The sequence below is a fragment of the Aulonocara stuartgranti genome (assembly GCF_965226115.1).
Source record: "Aulonocara stuartgranti genome assembly, chromosome: 19".
NCBI classification, from domain to species: domain Eukaryota; kingdom Metazoa; phylum Chordata; class Actinopteri; order Cichliformes; family Cichlidae; genus Aulonocara; species Aulonocara stuartgranti.
The window spans coordinates 18,020,168-18,040,564 of NC_138955.1; the positions used below are offsets into that span (position 1 = coordinate 18,020,168).

Consider the following 20,397-nt stretch of genomic DNA (forward strand, 5'->3'; position numbering starts at 1 on the left):
AGATACAATGCAGATTTTAGGCGTCCCTGCACTGGCTTCACTTTGCAGACCTGGAGGCTGTGTTTATATTTTATTTGCAGTCAATGTGTATAACTAGCAGGCACTTACAGTCCTAGTTGTTGCACAATGACAAACTTCATAACATACTGTCCAAACCTGTTATCCCTTCATCTTTTTGTCTAAAACAACCTACTGTGTGATCTAAATTCAGGCCTAGAAAATTAAAAGGTAGACACTGAGTTGTGTCTGAGTTAGTTTGAGCAGCTGCGACTATTTATTCTGTTTCTTTTAGTTCCATTGATAGAAAATAGATAAGGTGCTAAGGGATGTGTGCCACCTGTAGTCCTCCATCCTGTGTAAAACATGGGCTTTGCTATAGAGGCCACTTTGTCTGCAGCTTTTTATATTGATTTTCTGGCATATACTTGCTTTTTCTGAATGGTGCAATTTGTAAGACTGCTAATGCTGAGACTGCTGAGCTCATGCAAACACCCAGAGTCCACCGAGGGACAGAAATGTGTGGCTTCAAGCTAAAAGATTTTCTCTGCATCTATCTCAGCTGTATGGTCTTTTTTTTACTAGCTTCCCAAGTGCTTTTTGGAATACCAGTCGTTTAAATGAGTACATGAATGAAACACTGTTTAAACATAAAATAGAAGCTCTATCCAAACACTCTGCCTTCAAGTCAGTATGAAGTCTAGCCACTGCATAGCAGTGGAAAATTTCCCTTCCCGCTTAGTAACAAGTCTTTCAAGTGGATATGAGACTTTGTGCAGTGTCTTTGGAATATTCATGCATGTGAATGTGTGCTAGCGAACATTTATGTGGCCCAAACCTGCTCCATTCCCCAAGGAGTTCACATTTCCCAGTCTCTAGCTATGTTTGCAGGCAGCAAATTATGCGGCAGGTGTAATATTGTGTGAAAGCATCCAGTGAGCTCACACAAACAATAATTTGATGCTCTTACATTAAGTCTGCGGATCCGCTGTAAACAAATCACAGGAGAAGAGCTTCTCTTTCTGTCACAGGCAGCCTCGGGCTTCTGTCACTGTTGTGGTAAAAATCCACAAATAGTGCACAGCAGGAACGGTTTCACCTAAAGGAGAGACTGAAAGCAGGTAATCTTCTCGTGCTACTGCTAGCCAGTGTTAACTGTAGAACTGCAATCCTGAGGAGCCTGAATTAATGAGAAATCCATGCAGATTTCTAATAGGGCTGTAATTATTAGATAATTAGTCAGTCGTGTCAAGTTCAAATGAATATCTGCATTATGTTCTGTTGGTGGGATAAATCCAATTTAAAAGATGCCACTGTTGGCACAAAAAAGATGTCGTTCGGTGTTTGTCTCTATTTTAAATGCACATCTATATAGCCATCTGTTGGTCCAGCCATACCTTTTCTTCTTCTTGGCTGAGCAGGAAGTTCCAGATGGAGTTATCCCCCGCCCCACTTTCCAGTTACTCCTGAGTGGTCCTGACACATTTGCAGGTCAGATTAGATATATATGACATCTACAGCAAGTTCGCGCTCTGCCCCAGGTTGCCTCCCAGGACCTGAAGAAGATGTCAAAGAGGCATTTTAATTGGATGCCTGAAGCACTTCAGCTGCCCCAGTCCCCACCAAATGTCCAAACAACAAACTCAACTGTTTGGTCTCATTCTTCTGGTTATTACCCAGAACATGTGGCCATAGGTGTGGGTTGGAATGAAAATCAACTGGTTAAACCAAAGCTTTGTCCTCAGGCTCTGCCTTCTCTGCACCACAGCGGTCCAGTTCAACGCTCAGATTACGCCCATTTCATGCTCCACCTCTGCGTCACTCGTGAAACCAGAGATCCTTAGATACTTAAACTTATTCACTTGGAGCAGTGACTCTCATTCAGCAGGTGAAAACCACTGTGAAAACAACGGCCTCAGACTTTGAGGCGCTGACTCTTTTCTAGACTGCTTCACAGGTTCAAACTACCCCACTCCGAGGTCAAGGTCATACTCAGATGACACCAGCACAACCATGTGATCTACAAAAAGCAGTTGGAAGCTATGCCATGAAATGACCACAAAAAGGTACCAGAGTTTGGAGAACTTTGAAAAAAGAAACCAGTTTACTCAGTCAAAGATCTGCTAGCTCACCTGACTGCTAACGCCCATGCTGTCAATTACCCATTCCCACTAAATGCCCGTGAAGGCTAAAATTGTCCATGCACAGCGCAGTGCCACACTCTGTCAGAGGGTTTGACGAAAATGACTCTTTCCCTTTCACTCCAATGTCACCTTGGCTGTCACACTGACTTGAATACGTTTAGAGCAGGAGTGAATTCTCTAGAGTGGCAGAGGAGATTGCTAATCCGTCAGACTGATTTGGTGACAGGCAAAAGTGCTAATCCTCCCATGTTATTCAATGCCAGTGAGGACTGCCTAATCCCTCACAGAGGGTCTGATGTAAAAAGAGATGACGCTAACTAGGAAAATGATCGTAAGGTCTGGGAGCAAGTTCATGCTTCCGGTACTCACTGATATCAACACAGCCAATATTTACTGCTGCTCTGTGTATTTTGTCTAAGTATCGTTTGGATCCGAGCCAGAAGCGTATTAACGTCCTGACAGACAGCCTGTTCCTCAGGTGAAAAGAAATCATCTGAAGCATCGCTGGGATCAAAATCCTGCGAGAGCAGCTTTTCCAGAGTAACTGATTCACATTTAGGCTAATAGCATAACAAATACTGTGAACATGTGATCACCAAAAATCCACATTTCACCTTTTGCCGTGTAAACAGCAGTTAATGAAAAGGATGCTGCTGCGGCGTGTTCCTCTCTAACACTCACAGCCTAAATACAAACTGATCCGAAGCCAGTGAGAACATGCTGCAGCTTGGCACTAAACGTCCGCATGAGTTCAAACATCTGTCGGATAAACTAGCTTTTCAGCATTCGGGCTTTCATCTGATTTGTGTTATTAATAATTGCTAACAGGCAAAATTACTTCCTAGATATGAGGAGCTGAACACAGAGAAAATACCAGGTCCCATGCTGACATAGTTTGTAAGTGGAGGAGACATTCCAGGGAAGGAGGGGAGTGTAAGTTCCAAGACAAAAAAAAGAGGGATGAGAGCAAATTATAATCACAAACCCTCTGGCAGTGAAATGAAAATGAGGCTTTTTTTTAAAGCTATATTAATTATACAGCTGGCAGGAATGTCTTGCTTTGGCTTCAGATACCAAGTGTAAATACAGATGCTATTAGCTGAAATTATGTCTTCCTTAAGATATACTAAAGAAAATTGGGTATGCAGTCACTTAGAGGGACTGTGCTTACTGGAAAGGAAAACTTTCCGTTATCCCCACATCTTTGTATCTGAAAAACCTGCCCTTTAAAAAAAAATGCAACAGTTAATCATATTTTTTTTAGCAGTCTAATGCAACTATATCTTTGTCAGCTGCCGATCTTTATTCGCAAAGACTGAAGACTGAATCTGTGAGTGAATTAATCTTTGAAACCAGCCTCAAAAAAAAGTAAGAATGTTTTTAAGTGTAGTGCATGCAGGTGGGGACAGACCAAATCAAAGGAGCATGCCGACTTTGGCAAATTAGCTTTTTCTCTAAGAGGTATGTTAGAAAATCGATTCAGCTGTTGTGTAAAAATAATAAATACGAAGCTCTTAGCCTTTTGAAAGCCTCCCAGGATTTGGGGGTTTTATCTTTTCTGGCTAAAATTTGAGATTTGAAATAGAAAGGCCATCCATCCATCCATCCATCCATCGTGGGTTCATGGCTACAGCCGCTGAAGCAGAGACCCTCAGACCCCCCTCTCCCCATGCACCTGGGGGAAACAGAGGTGTTCCCCAGACACCGTGAGACATAATATCTCCAGTGTGTCCTGCGTCTTCCCAGGGGTCTTCCCCCGTGGGGACATGCCTGAAAAAAGTCACCTAGGAGGTGTCCAAGAGACATCTCACTCTGAACCCACCCTGAATGGACAAACACCTCATCCTATCTGTAAGGGAGAGCCCAGTCACATTTCAGAGGAAGCTCATTCCTGCCACTTTTATCCGTGATCTTACTCGTCACTGCCCACTGCTCGTGGCCACAGATAAGGTGGGAATGTGTATCGACCAGTGAAACGACAGCTCCTCAGCTCTTTTCTCCACAACAAACCTGTGCAACATCCTCATTACTGCAATCGCTGTATGAAGATCCCACGGTACTTGATCAGCTGACTTGTGGCCTTGATGGAGACCTTGGCGGTGTAGTCCCTGGCTGCATATACTGTTAAATAATCTTGCATATTTAATTTAAAGTGAGCCTTATGAGGGAGTGCATGCAGATTCATGTGTGCATTATTAGACACAGGATGGCTGAGCTAATAGTTCAACTTCATTCAAAGATTTTATTTTCAGATATTCAGCAAATATTCTTGAAACTGTGAAACATGGTAAGAATTGCTTTTATAAACCGACACTTTACCAATTCCACAGTGAACCATGAAGGATGAGCTGAATTTAAATGGGCTGCTTCATTAGCATTCAGCCTTCAGTTTTGAAAGCTTTAGTGAACACAACAGAGACAAGGTGCAGCTTACTTCTTAAGGTAAATAAAAATGCCTTATTAAAGAGATGCCTTGCTGTTTTCAAATGAAAGAACTTTCCATTGTTCTCATTTCCTCTGAAATCCAAAGAAGCATCTGTTGAATCTTAAATTCAGCGACCGACTTGAATCAATACTTGGGATCGATACGGGCACCATATAATTGCAACAGGCCCCTACTAGGACAGTACAAATGCCTCCCATGAGTTTTGTGGCAAACATAAAGATGTTGACAACAAGAGACCATCTAACAACGATGGGCTCTTTTTCCCTCGTTATTTTTAGAGGTAAGCAATATGTGTAAGGTAAAACTTGACCTTTTAAAGTAGCAGCACCTCTCTGACGTAGTGGTTTAGTGTCATCTGGAATGAAAAGGATTGGAGATTTTCTCTGGTTGAGTAAAACCTGGAACTATATGTGATTCTTTTTAAATATGGTTGCTGGGATTGCGCACAAGTTTAACAGAAGAAAATCCGAACCTCTACCCCAGCAGCAATAAGCCTCCATGCAAATGTGCCAAAACCTATCAGTAATATAGTCGTGAAACACATTACACAGGACTTGTTTGCAGGAGATAAGATGATTAGAATAGAGAGCAAAAACATTCTGGTGTAATATGTTAAGACAAATCTTCTTTCTGTGAATGAGGAAGGCCCCTATGAACCAGCAGTGGTATACGTCTACCATGAAAAATGGATGAGTTCTACCTCCCAAGACTAAAATTAGACAGAAACCTAATATGGTGAGTGTCCTTCAAGTAACACTCGGATTTATAAGCAACAAGGAAAGAGAGCGAGAGGGTGAGAAAAATCTACTACTCTACAAAACTCTTGCCAGGATAGGCAGGAGACAATAATGCCGGTGGACATGGCGTGGAAAATCAGATCATTATTTTGTTGGAAACCTAAGCAGTCATTGAAATGAAGCAGTGAGATATTTGAAGCAATCACTTCTCACAGTATGATTACTGTCCTTCTGCGACGGAGGTAGAATATAAAATGGCTAGAGACTAACGCACAGACCAGTATGAATATTGATGTTACAGTACTATTAGTTACAGAATTGAGTGTCTGTGCGACACATTTGAAAAAGGAGATTTTAAACCGAATCACTTGGAAAGCAGCTAATAGATTGCCTACTTAACTATTTCATTATTTCAGGAAGGACCTTAATGGACTATTTGATCTTTTAGCATATGAGAGAAATCTTTGAGAATCAGTAGAAAAAACTACTTGTGAATGACTCATATTTAAAAGAGCAAGCTTAAGGGCTCGCTCATTTATCAAGTAAAGCTCTTCCATGTATCTGACATGTTTGACTGTACATTAGAAGGCTGAAAATGAACTGTTTTCAAAAGCAGAATGGAACTGCTTTCTGTCAGACGCGTCTGTTATACCAGATTGTTGTGTTATAGTTTTACTTAGATATGACAAGAGTCTGAAAGGTTATTATTCGGGACATTATGCAAATGGTCTGCTACTTATGCTTTTCTTCTAAACTCCAGTGGATGCATTGGGTCCAACTCGGGGTTCAATATCTTGCCTAAGGATACTTTGACATGCATACTAGAGAAGACACCAACATTTCCATTTGTAGCGACCTCTCTACCTCCTGAACCGCAGCTGCCTGATTGCTCAGTGATCAATTTTTAAGTATATTTTGCAATGGAAGCCTTCAGCCTCAGTCCGACCGGCCTAGAGACCAGTTGCAATCCCCTTGGCAACCACTTGCAATCAAAGCAAGGAGGTTTTTGATGCAGCAACTTTGCGACCAATTTCACTTAGCTGGCGACCACCGTTGAGTCAGACATATACATTGTTCCATATGGATGGATGTCTGCTGGATGTTGTTTCTAGGCTTGTGTCCCTGAAGCCTTGGCTAGTGATCACTGTTCCTCTCAGTCATAAATTTCATTTCTATTTCATGCAGATTATTCTTCTGCCAGAACAAATAATAACAGAAATCTGTGAGATAATTTATTGGCCACTTGGGGGCAGTGCAACCAACTGAAAAATAATAAAATAATAAAATTGAATTGTAAATTACTGTCCCATTTAGAGTTAAGATCCCTTACTACTACCTTATGAATGACAAGTAACCTCATTTGTGACATTTGGTTTCAAAATATCAAAATTAAGGTAGCAAAAGTGCTAAAATCCAGGCTTCACAAGTGGATTTTAATTAGCAATAGGTGAGGTCACAGTGACTACATCCATCTCCTTCATATATAACCAATGACAGCGAAAGCTTTTAAACATACAGCAAAAATACTGCAAAAAGCCTTTGGACCTTTATGACTAGGCTTTATCGGATAGTTGCTAACATTGTCTGTCTTTCATGATGAATAGGTAGCACAAACCTTTTCCTTATTTCCTTTTTTTTTTTTTTAGCATAATGCCAAAAAAATTAAAACAGAGGATGATGGCGACTAAATCACTGAATTTAATTATTTCATGTGAATGCTGAAAATCAAAAGGACTCTTAAATGATCTTAATAAGACAAAAGCAACATTCATACAATGCTACATACACTTTTACACAAAAGTGACTTTCCAAGGATTAGACTGAAATGTAAATTTGATATATTTTCAAGAAGAAGCATATCTGAAAGTTGCTGTGCTCTATGATATGTCATCTAAAGAATATAAGAATATAAAGAGGCAGTATGGGAATCCGTTGCCCATCCACAGTTTATAAAAACCACAGCTCTTCCTTCAGTATTTGTCAGAATTTAATCAAATTTGCACGTAACGAGAATTCAGTTTTGACTAACATTTTACAAACAGGGTTTTTGTGTGTCATAGATGGCACGTCAGCCGGTGGAGGAACACAATGCTCACATTATTCATGTCCACAGCATGGACGCTGTGTTACAGCACATTACTGTTTGCATTTAGTCGCACTTCTAAAAGCTGTTGTGCAAAGGCTCTGCACACTCCCTCCCTCTGTCTATCAGTATGAGCAAACACTCACTAAGTATTAACTGGACAGTTCTAAATCCAGAGACTGTGGGGTAAAGCAACATCCCTCGTGAGCCTGCAGCACAGCAGACGCACAACAAGCCACATGGTGGAAGACAGGATACACTGGTGATGGCTCAACAAGCCACAGCTTCAGAGGAAACGTGGCCAGTGGTGCAGAAAGAAGCTGTTTAATTGGCAGAGTTTGGATGCACAGGCTCTAATTAGCCGAGAAGAACACGGTTCAACTTCCGAATCCTAACAGCACCCTGAAAGCTCTGCTGACATTTTGCACTCTGCAGGGTGGTCAGTGGATGTGCAGAGTGACACAATTCCCAGAATAGAAAATGAATTTGGCTTGTTAGTATTTGTGGTGAATACACAGCGAATTATCATTAAATCGAGCTCCGGCTGCACCGAAGGCAGAAAGCATCAGTAATGCCTTTCTGCTGCTTTTGCTAAATCTCAGCTGTCCTCTAGCTCCCCTGTTTCTTTCTTTGTCTAACGGCATTAGTAGAATATGCAGTCCTAATATTTTGTTAATTCACTGTGTCACAGCATCGTTGCTTGTTGAATCATCATCACCATTTGCACGCACATTTGTTTGTGCATCAGATATGCACAAAAACGATGACTGGTTCGATGACATGTCCTCTCGGGTCAATTATCATGCAGAGTATGTTCCCGCTGATAATAATCGCCTACATGTGAACTCTCCCATGTGAAATAATTCCATTATTCATGCCACTCATACATCTGGAAATGAGCAAAGCAGAACATTTTATTATTTAAGCGAGAAAGCAAAAGGATGAATAGAAGCGCACAGTTTTTATGACTGGTGATCTAAAGTGACAAATGAAAACTTGAAAGAAATACAAGCTTTTTATAATGCAAAAGCAAGAGTAAAATCTGCATTAAAGTCCTTTGCAGGGGTTGTAGTGGGAAGAAAATGATAATGGCTTATTTCCAAGGAGCTGGCTGCAAAATAATTGCAGCCATGTAAATGAATTCAACAACAGACTCACGTTTGCAAGCCTGTGGGAGGAGGAGAGAGGATTTATAGTGGCGATTATTATGCACCGTAACCACAAAGACAACACATGCCTTTAATGTTATATAGCTACCTCTAGCCACACATACTGGCTTAACTGTGCAAACATCATTACCTCAAAGTTGCAGTCCTGCAAATGGTGCTTTTCACAAAACTGCAGCACAACACATTGATTTATTGCACACCTGAGGGCAAAAAGAAACGTGATGAACACGCTGTGTCAATAAAATGCATTATTAATCCACAGATAGTTTTGCAGCCACAGATATTGTATAAAATAAAATGTTTTGGTACGGTCCAATTAAGTCCCTCCCAGTGTAAATTGCGTTTGCTCTGCTCCTGTCAAAGGCCGCAGATTTGGTAAGTGGTGCGATAATGAACAGGGATTTAATGGTGCTCATCTTGACAGATGAGCCCGCAGATTAAAATCAACATGTGCGCTGAACATTGCCTGAGTATTACTGAGATCTCGTGGAAGAGCTGCAATCAGTTTCTCCAGCTTCACGCAGTAAAAAGTACATTAGAAGTCACGGTCAGCTCAGGAAAACAAGGGTTTTTATCTAATCTTGTAAGCGTGGCTTTCCTTCACTTCTTCATGCATTTCTGCTTTATGTTCTTCTCTCCCCTCTCTCTCTTTTTTACCCTCTTCTTTCTTTCTCTCTCCATCTCACAGTGACTCATGCATCACCCTACAGCTCCTTTTCGGCTGTCAGATTTTCTACAGTTTCACTGTGACTCTAATCCAATTCAGAACCAAATCCCAAAACGTTCAACCCTGTAGGCTGCCCTTCTCAATGACCCGCCTTACTATTACAATTTACCCAGAATTCTATGGGCTTTTGTATATTTTGCATCTTGAACGTGACAGGGTTGGCTCCAACTCTTTCTAAAAATATTGTAAAGCTCAAAGTGAGAAGCTGCATCTATGGTACTGTATGTGTGCCACTGTATGTCAGCCTGGGTCAGGCTTGTCAGAGCCACAGATTTAAACAGGCCACTCGCAGTGTTGAGTCATATGTCAGTGATGTGCAGATTACTTCGACGCAGTAAATGCTTTCATATTATAGTTCTGGTCTCATTATGATTATAACAGAGGATAATAATCATCCCTTTAACCCTTTACATGCTGGAGGCTTCTGCACCGTGATGTGGCTGTCTCAGTAGCCCATTCAGTGAGGAGGTGGTCAGGTACAGCTGTGAGTCCAATGAGCGTTCCATTGTTTATTTTTTCTCTTTAAAATAAATCACATTTAGCACAGTTACAGCTGAGCACCCGTAGAATAAGTTCTGTGTCATCATGTTTAGTGACTCATTGTTATAAGACTATTTTTTACTCTCAAATGTATAATTAGGAATTTGTTGCTGTCGTTTTCCATCAGGATTATTGGATTTCAAAATTTGGTAATGGTAGAATTTTTTGAGTTGCTGAATTTTCATTAAATGTTTTCACAGTTTAAATATTCAGATTAACATCTGCGTGTACTTTAAAGCGAAAGTGCTTTCTTTCATTTTCCGTTCAATTCGTCCATAGTATTAAGTTAGTGTAGCTTAAAAGTTATGGGTTGGAAAATACTCCCTTTTCTCTTTTCCTTCTGAAAAAACGCAGGCTCGGTGTTACATTTTGTCTATCACATCCTGCACCTCTTCACTGTGGCGAGCTTAAAGTTCACTTTGCACCTCCATCCATCCATCTAACCATTATCTGAGTTCAGATCACAGACACAGCAGTGAACGCAGACACACCCAGACCACCCTCTCCTCGAGCACCTCCTCCTCAAGCTCACCCAAGTCAGCCAAGAGACCCAACCTCTCCAGTTTTTCTCCATAGTGTTTCTTATCTATCGGGACCAAGTTGTAACTGGCTGTATTTGGGAAAATGCAGAGTTTAGAGTTAATGCAACAAATCCACTAACATATTTATCCAGCCGATAAAAATTAAATACCAACAGTTCATTCTATGTATTGGTCTGCACAAATCCAGGTTGATATATATCTGACTCTTCAGTAACCTGGCTAAATTCTTCCGTGTGTGTGTGTGTGTGTGTGTGTGTGTGTGTGTGTGTGTGTGTGTGTGTGTGTGTGTTTATTAAGCCCATAAAGGAACAAGAAAAACTTTTCACACAAGCTGGGTGTTTTTTATAATTGCTTGAAAAAGCTTTAACAAAGATAATGAAACACTGAACTTTTATTCAGCAGTATCGGCCGTATAAATCCACCTGCGTAGTTAAACAACCGGCGTGTCCAGTTTACACTGTTGTTAGCAGTGTACTGCTCTTTTGAATGATGCCTCCAGACGGAAATTTCAACACTCCAACACCTGCAAATTCTAAACATGATCATCTTTTGCATCAGTATCAATATCTTTCGTTCCCTCCTCCCTGAGACACTGGCTTAGGGCAATGGGAAGAAGTAATAATCATCTGTGGGCTCTACTAAAGACCTGTTTTATATTATACATAAATATTCTTCACTGTTAATATAAAGATATTGGTGCTGTTTTAAAAGGTCATGAGCTCACGTTTTTAAATGTGCTGTTAGATGTTTAATAACTGGCAACTGAGTACAAATGTGTTCCTTTCAGTCTTGTTTGTATTTTTTCGTTTCTTCTTTTATTCCTCTGACTCTTTAACATGTTGGAAATGGGTTTTCTTTCCCATCTGCTTTTCACACCCTCCACCACCTGTCATCGCCTGGAAGTCTGAAAAGCTTTTTGCTGGGAACACAGAGCCTTCATCACAACAAGCTAGTTAATCTCTGGTTAATTCGCACCAGGTGCTACTCAGTATAGAACAAAGTTGTTGCCGCAGAAAACACCATTGTTTCAGCAAAGGCCTCGCTTATTTTGATTAATTATGCCACAATGTTAAAAAGATGTGGGGTACAGTTACAGGATTTGCTGTATTTTTCTAAGAATTTTATCTGTGTGTCTTGGGTAAGTAAGTAAGCAAACTTAATTTAGCATTTTACAATATGTCTAAAAAACCATCGATGTTTTTAATGGTTAAAGGAGTCTGCAGAAGCAGTGCTATATCACAGTTGAAGTCCCACTAGAAATTGGTGTGGTGATCTGAGTGGCTGTGGAGTTACTCTGATAGAAGAAGCTTCTGTGACATAGAGGGCTTCGAATGTGATCTGGAGGTGGATAATGCAATTAACCAGTGAATGCTCTCTTGCAGTTTCACTTAAAAACAGTTACAGTGTCAAAGGTGATAAGAAACAAATCCACTGGTAATTTGTTTTCTTGTGTTTGTGTACGCAGTAGGGACTATATGCTCACAGACCACTTCATTAGTTACAGCTTGCTAGGAGCAGTTTGGACCCCATACAGTCATTAGAGCTTCCTTAATTCTTTGCGACACAGTTTCATGAACAAGGTGCTGGAAACATTACAGATTTTGGTCCCTATTGACGTAGTAGTACCGCACAGTTGCTGCAGATCTGTTAGCCGCATTATCCTGCTGGAAGGACTGGTACACTGAGGTCTGTGGGATGCACATAGTTAGCAAAATTATTCAGGGAGGCTCTGCTGTTAAATGAGACTTATTTGGTACTAAGCGGCCGAAAATGTGCCAAGAAAAAATCCCAGCTTGAACCTTCGATACAGGGCAGCTGGATACACATTTTCGTGCCATTTATGCCAAATTCTGACCCTCCCATTCAAATGTTGCAGTAAAAATCCAAACTCAGCAGACCAGTCTTTTTAAGTTTTGTGTTGTCCTGTTTTAATAACCTCATATAAATTGTAGTCTGAGTGTCCAGCTTCCAGTGTGGTCTTCCGCTACAGTGGCCCATCTGCTTCAAGGTTGGACATGTTGTGTGTTCACAGATGCTCTTCTGCAAATCTTGGTTGTAACATGGTTATTTGAGTTACTGTTGCTTTCTTGCTGCCATGCAGTTGACTGATTGGATAGAGTTCAGAGTATGAATTTTTAATGCAATGGTCAATAGTCAGATCACTAAATGGATTTTGTATTTAAAGACTTCCACATTTTATCAAAGTATTTTCTGATCACTAAGTACATCCTCATCCATCTGCAGGCACTTCAGAGATTCACACACTTTGCCAGACATAACCAAACAATGAATAATGAGTGAGACTGATAATGACCACAGTCCTGTGATTTCTTTTTTAAACCTTTGTTTACCAGGATGTGAAACTCTTTTGTGAGAGTGCCCTGAGCTAAGAGAGGAACCATCACTACCCCCATCTACTCACACATACTTTTAAACATCAGTCACAACTTTTTCAATAGCCAAACAAAGTTTATGGTTGGTTTAAAAAACAACTTTTAACCAAGTTAAAAGTTAAAAATGATGAAAGTTTAATTTAACTTTTGTTTACTACTATTTACCCTTTTGCGATGATGGTTATTAGAAAGTGTGATCATTCTTATCAGTTATCCATTCAGCTATTCTGTGGAGATAAACTAGAACGGTGAGCGGCAGAGTGGTGTTGGGTGTGTGTGGGGGCATCAAACAGACTGCTGGTCTTTAGAAGAATCAAAGCTACATCAGTTTTCAAGGTTATGCGCTTGCACAAATGTTGAAATAGTATTTTAATCCAAGGACATGATTTGGAGTCTTGTGGGAATCACCTTTATTGCACCAGTGTCCGCATGGGAACCTGGACAGATTTTGATTCATGAAGCAATATAGCAACTGTACAGTTTTTTTTTTCCACAATTTCTGCTTTAAAATGCATAAAATTTTCCTCTGCTTCATTTTTTAAAACCTTTTCTAACTGTGGAGAAATGAAAGCGTAAAACAACAGCTAGTTTACTCCTGATACAAGCTTTAATAACTGACGAGATGGTGCCGTTTCCGTTTGTAGGCTAACTCTCAGAGCAGAGCCGTGGCAGGACCGCCTGACACACGACTCATCAGCACATCACCAGGCCAGTTCCCCACTGCAGCAAAAGAGAAGTGGACTGTAATTATTAAACAGAGAAGCAGGGAGGAAGAGAAGCTGGCGGTTAAGGGCAGACTGATAAATACACAAAGAAAGAAGCAGGCATGTGGAAGGATAATAAGGTAGAGAGACATAGATAGTTACCAGAGCACCAGATGGATGGGAAACAAGACAGGCCGACAAATAGCGAGGCGCTCGGAATGACAGCTTGGAAACACCTTAAAGTGAGCTTGGCTCCACCAGCGGACCTGAATTTCTACCCATACATTCAAATAGTTTGTTGTCTCAATATGAAAACTAAATGAATATGGAAAAACATCACCCCCCGCCCTTACTCTATTCCTTCCTTTTTTCATTAATTTGATTGGCAGACAACACAGAGCCGATGGGAGTAAGGGTTTGTAGTTGCTGTGGCAACGGCCTGCTCTTTGTTAAAGGCTACATTCCTGGCATCTGATGTGTCTGCGCCGCGATCGATAAAAACCCAGCCTGCAGGGACTGATGAACGGACTGGGGCTTTTGCCAGGCAGGACCGCGGAGAGAAAAGGAGTTAGGTGGAAGATGTGTGAACAGGAGGATACGGAGATAAAACAGCAATAGAAAGAAAAGGGGAAAGAAAGGCAGAGATATGGAGATGCGAGCGGTGCGGCTGATGAGCTGAGCGGTGGGGTGAGTGCTGTAAGAAAGAGGATGAGTGAGTGTGCATGGCTCCTTCTGCCTCATCTCAGCTATTTTCTGAACGTCACTCACTTCACTATCAAAGTAAGGTACGTGTCTGTCTGTGTGCTCATCATCTGCTTACCTTGGCAGGATTTTGCTTTGCGAGCTCTGCAAGCAGTGGAAAAGCTTTTCTAAAGGCGCCTTTCATATTTCTCCCATTTTTCCTTGCCTTTATCACAGAGCATTCAAATTTCCACCACTCACAGATGTGCCTTACGTTTTGCACACCTAATTGGCAAAGATAGCCATGAGCAGAATGCAAATACTACTGGTAATGAGGCAATTATGGTCAGCCTCTCTGTCTACATAGCCATCTGTCAATTCAACAACCTGTGGCTGCTCACTGGTGGTTTTTTCTGTCAAAGTCTGTGTCTTTCCGAGCCATGGAGAGATTCGGCTCTTAGAGATAACATTTTACTGTTGAACTCTGCATCCGTCTCCTCATTACCCTGCTGTTATCTATGCTTCCTTTCCAGCCCTGCCTTTGCAGGAATGGAAATTAAGAGCCACATTTCGCAGGACAAATGAATAAAAATGCGTATTTAAATTCACTAAAGCAGCCTCTGAAAATTATTAGTGTGTAATCACCTCACCCGTGTGGGAAAAAAACTTGTGCAAGTGGCCACGTTTGCATTTGTCTCCTTAAACATAATTGAAAGAATTTGGTTTGAATTAACTCAAAATGATTTAACTGGAAACAGTTGCATGCACTGTTATGCAAAGCAGCAAATGTGGCCACGGTAAACACCTTTTGTATAATCGCGAGCTGAGAATAAATCACGTGCACGGCGAAACATGCACAGTGGCTGCAGAGGTGTTAGTCCACTGTGCTGCAAAAATAAAAATGTATTTTTCAAAATACAATAAGTATTGCTGGGTTATTTAAGCAGTACAAAGTGCAATACAAATGCATACACCATAACGAAAAAATAATAAGCACAGAAAAGAAAGAAGAGAAAGCATGTGAAACTGCCATTTGTCACAACATCTTAGTGAAAATTATAGAAACACACTGTGTTCAGTGCAATATTTAACAATAAGTGAGTTGACTCAATATGTCGATCGCTAAATAAAGAGTTGTATATAATATATACTTCCATTCATTGTGTTGGGGTTACATGTGCTGGCAAAACTCTGTAGATTTAATTATAGCAGCAAGCACACGCTGTCAACTCACACACATGCAGCAACAACAAATCCACATGGGCATTCAGCCTCAGTGGACTCTAACGAGGGACATTTCTCGCCATTGGGCTGAAACATCTTCCATCCTCGTAAAACATCTCCAGTTAGCCTGCAACCTTTTGTGCTAACACAGTGATGAACGTTCACATTTTTCTGGGGCTGATATTTCTATTTCTTGCTGTGTCTCGCCCTGCTGGGAGTTTAATTCCCTCATATCCACCTCGCCAGGAAAAGGGACAGTTCATTAAAGGAGAACAGAGTTGGCAGCTTAAGTAGACATAAAGTGTAAAAGGTTGTAAAAGGTTGAAAAATGCACGAAGGCGGAGGAGGGGGTGCAGCCTGAGTGTAAGTGTAATTTAACACATTTCTTGTTCATGTCTTGCAGAGCTTGTTCGTGATGGTGCTCTGTATGCACAAGAAGCTGTGCCATGAAAGAGGGCATCGTGGGTAAAAGAGACATGCGACACCCAGCATCGCACCACTGCCACCTCTTTCTGGGCGGGGCCTTGCTGCTTCTCCTGGCCAGCTCGGTTCTGAGCTGCCCCGCCCGATGTGATTGCTCTGCTCCAAGCAAATCGGTCAGTTGCCACCGCAAGCGCCTCCTCACCATCCCTGAAGGCATCCCCATTGAGACACGTGTCCTAGACCTCAGTAAGAACAAGCTGCGCGTCATCACGCCGGACAACTTCTCTTCATTCCAGCAACTAGAAGACCTGGATCTCAGCGACAACCTCATCAGTGCGGTCGAGCCTGGTTCATTTCGTTCTCAGCTTGCTCTCCGCTCGCTCAACTTCCGCAGTAACCTTCTCCAACTGGTTCCTGTCGGTGTTCTGTCGGGCCTGACCAGCCTCATCCGCCTTGATCTCAGCCACAACAGACTGGTGGTTCTTCTGGATCATGCCTTTCAAGATCTGCGTAGGTTGACATCACTGGAGGTGGGCGATAACGAGCTGGTTTTCATCTCTCAGCGGGCCTTTACTGGATTACTCGGACTTCAAAGCCTGACACTGGAACGTTCCAATTTGACGGTCGTACCTAGTGACGCTCTGGCACATCTGCACAGCCTGGTCGAGCTGCGCATGCGCTACCTGAGCATTAGTTTTCTTAAGCCTTTCTCTTTTAAGAGGTTATCTCGTCTCCGCCATTTAGAAATTGATTTCTGGCCCTGGCTGGACACACTGCCTCCCCTCTCGCTGCATGGCCTCAACCTCACAACATTGTTCATAACCAACACTAACCTGACTGCCTTCCCAGGCACAGCACTGCACAACCTACCCTACCTCACGCATCTCAACCTGTCCTACTGCCGCATCCAGCACATCCACCAGGGAGATCTGGGCCAACTCTCACACTTGCTGGAGCTCCGCCTCCAAGGGGCTCAGCTGGTTTCTATAGAGCCCTTTGCTTTTGCGGGCCTCAAATCTTTACAACTACTGGATGTGTCAGAGAACCGACTGGACTCTCTGGAGAAGGGAGTGTTCGCCTCTCTAGACAGCTTGAAGAGGCTTTGTTTGGGTGGAAACCCGTTAGTGTGCGACTGCAGATTGCTTTGGCTGCTCAACAGCCACAAGCCCCCTTCTCTGCAGATTTTGGATGTCCAGCCTAAGTGCAGCGCACCTCAGAACCTCATTGGGCAAACTCTCCAGGACCTCAAGGAGCCTCTGGTGTCCAAGTACATGACCTGCACCAAGCCACGGATTGGACCCAACACCACACAGCTGCTGATGGCTGACGAAGGCCAGCCCGCCCGTCTGAGCTGCATGGCAGAGGGAGCGCCACAGCCGTCTGTGGTCTGGATTACACCTCACAGACGCTATATCACAGCCAAAAGCCGTGGTAGGGTGGAGGTCCGACCAGATGGTACCCTTGAGATCAAGACAGCAGAGCTGCATGACCACGGGGTGTATAGGTGTATTGCCAGTAACCCCGCTGGCAATGCTAGCCTTTCGGCCTCTTTAGCTGTGAAGAGTCTGAGCATTGGGGATAGATCTCAATATAGCAACAGGAGCACAAATAATCTGACAGACTCCAACAGCACATCGGGGAATGGGACTGCACTGTACAACATGACAGACACATTAGACATTAAGACTATCATTATATCTACAGCCATGGGCTGCCTGTCCTTCCTAGGTGTGGTCATCTTCTGCTTCCTGTTTCTGTTTGCCTGGAGCCGAGGGAAAGGACGCCATAAGAGCAACTTTGATATGGAGTATGTCCCTCGCAAATCCAACGGGGCTTCAGCAGAGGCGACGGAAACAAGTGGCCCACGAAGGGTCAACATGAAAATGATCTGAAAACAACGCAGACTGGCACACACCATAACGGTGTTAACGGCACAGTGCACACATATCAGTTAGGGAAAAAAATAAAGTTTTTTCTATGACACAGTGGATTTGTGACAAATGAAAGTCATGTACATTTATAATGGGTGTCGATATGACGGTGACGTTGTGACAAAGTGGACATGTGACCATAAAAGTGATATATGAAACCGTGGACGTGTTTATATGAAATAATGTTCTCATACAGTACACTGAATATAATACTATAACCAACATATCAATATGGGAGTGATATAGTGTTGCACTAGGCATGTGATTCAGTGGTGATGTGATGAGTAATGATGTTGTCGACTCACCGTGACATCAAGGTGAAGGAGGGAGCCGCCGGGACTGACAGGGGACGTCTTTGCGTGGCAGTAGAGCTATCATCGCTGCAACATGTCAGGACTAAATTGTCTAATACCCATCTTAGCTGCAGTGTGAAAGGTGTGCGTTGTGTTCATGTGTGCGTGCGTGCTTGTATGTGCGCGTGCATCTGTGTGCGCATGTTGCATTCGTGTGTTTCTTTGTGCATGTGCACGCATTGCCTTTCTTGTTGGGTGGAACAATTAAAGCGAATGATGGGGTCCAAAGCATTTTTCCAGGCCTTTTTCTTCTCATTCGGTCATTGTAACGACACCAACGCCACTGTTGAGTAAAACAGAGGATTATATATGTTTGTATGCAAAATGACAATTAATATATTCAAAAGAGATGCTGCATAGCTACATTATGAAAAGGGGTCATTGTCCTCCTTGGAATGACTTCAACACTGGATAGTTTTTTCTAAACTTACAGAAATGTAGTTATAATGTGAGGCCAGAGCTTTGTCTTTCCCTTGGAGCTCACTTCCCAGCAAAACAAGACGCTTTTCCTGACAAACAGCAGTGGACAATTCTGTTATTGCTCTGGAAAGGCTTCTAGCCATAGAAATGGCATGTTAAACCCATTTTATAACATAATAAATCATTGGAGATTTTTCTGCCAGACAAATCCCCTGATATGATATAAAAGCTAGACACAATGGCAAAGATTTACTGGCCAGTGCCCTCTTTGGGACAAGACACAGTTGAGCTTCGCACATTTATGGGTTGAATTCCCCTTCCTCTCGCATTTTTCTTTGAGCGCATCACTTCAAGCTAGCGTGTCGGGATGCTTCCCAGGGGCTACCAAAAGGTCCTGGGTATTTAATAGATGGAAATTTTAAAGTTGTAGTGGATCTTGTACTGTTTAAGGGGGGGTTTCCGTTGTTGTTGAAATTGTTCTAAATGTTTCGAGAAAACAAAAAAAAAAGTGACTCAATTAAGGGCAATTCTTTGTAATGCAGGGATGTGGGTGTTAACTTGTGTGATCCTGTTGTGATAAAATGTTCAAGGTTGTATAATTGTTTTCATATGACAAATTTATGGGTATATTTTCAAAAGGAAATAAATCTTAATCATACCCCTAAATCTGGAGTTGCTGTCTATAATATCACTTCTTCATAAGCAAGTAGGCATGATTTTATATGACTTAATTAATGTGATTTTTACTTATTTTATTAGTTTAATATTATAGGAACAGTGTGGCTGATATGTCATGGTGTCAAACATGCACATTTATGAGCTATTTTGGCTCAATTAATTGCACTCTAACATCAGGAATACCGCACAGTGCTCAGCATGGTGGCGGTTTTTCAAAGTTAAAACATGCCGCTTTAATATGCTATAGTTCAGTGCTATTTTTCACATCTGTAGTCAAGCTAGCTGCAGTTGGTAAACCACTTGGGTTTTGATAGTTAACACAAGTATCCATAGCCCCAGGGATCCCTATGGTTTTGCAGATCCTCAAACACGAAATCATTGACAATAAAATTAAAATGAAACAGTTGGATGAATTGTCATGAAGTTTGGTGTTTATGTTCCTTTTTTGACAATCACATTAACTTTTAACCCTCTCGAGGCAGGCGTTGCCAATTTGCAACAGTTAAAAACTAACAACCTGATTACCCCATATACAGGTGTCACGGCTGCCGAGGCGAGCCGTGTGGATTTAGAAGGAGGACCCAAGATGCAGGCAGTGGATAAGATGCCAGTGAGTTTATTTATACAGGAGTGAGAAGGCAAACAGGCAAGAGGGAAGACAAAACTAAAGACCTGAACTGGGAAAGCTAAATGACAAACCTGAGATGATACAAAAAGGGATGAGAGGCAGAGAGACGAGCAGGACACCGAGTAACACAGACGGACACCAAGTAATACAGACAAACCGGCAACAGGCAGGAAAACACACAGGGCTTATATACACAGGGTAGTAACGGGGGAATCGGCAACAGGAGGGAGACACAGCTGGGAGAGATCAGGGCTAGCGAGACAGGGGGAACAAAGCTGCACATACTAACATCAGACAGGAACAAGAACCTTCAAAGTAAAACAGGAAACAAAACACACTTTACTAAGACACAGACTAGACAGAGACAGACTTGACACTGACCAAAGGCTACTAAATGATAATCATAATCACAACAGTATCAGATCATAAATCATAATATAGAAAAACACCAAGATAACTGAAACACCAAGTACCAGAGAAACATAAAGGAAAATCCATGATGCAAAAGTACCAAAACATAATGAACTCAAAATACTGGGTCCAACGGACCCAGAACCGTGACAACAGGGAGTGCAGA

The 20,397-nt window shown here is 42.0% G+C and overlaps 1 protein-coding gene across 6 annotated transcripts in view; it reads left to right on the top strand.

The window, feature by feature from the left end:
- The window catches only part of lingo2b (leucine rich repeat and Ig domain containing 2b), a 41,406-nt gene extending 22,257 nt beyond the window's left edge, over nucleotides 1-19,149 (top strand). For 2 of the 6 annotated variants that reach the window (XM_082515325.1, XM_082515324.1), the window contains exons 2-3: nucleotides 13,423-14,169; nucleotides 15,791-19,149. In XM_082515325.1, coding sequence (XP_082371451.1) covers nucleotides 15,834-17,702 — 1,869 coding nt within the window. In that variant the 5' untranslated portion in view covers nucleotides 13,423-14,169; nucleotides 15,791-15,833 and the 3' untranslated portion in view covers nucleotides 17,703-19,149. Of the gene's footprint in view, nucleotides 1-11,496; nucleotides 11,524-13,422; nucleotides 14,170-14,189; nucleotides 14,268-15,790 lie in introns of those variants that run through there. The other 4 variants (XM_082515323.1, XM_082515322.1, XM_082515326.1 and 1 more) reach the window with 3 other exon arrangements.
- The last annotated feature ends 1,248 nt before the right edge of the window (nucleotides 19,150-20,397 follow it).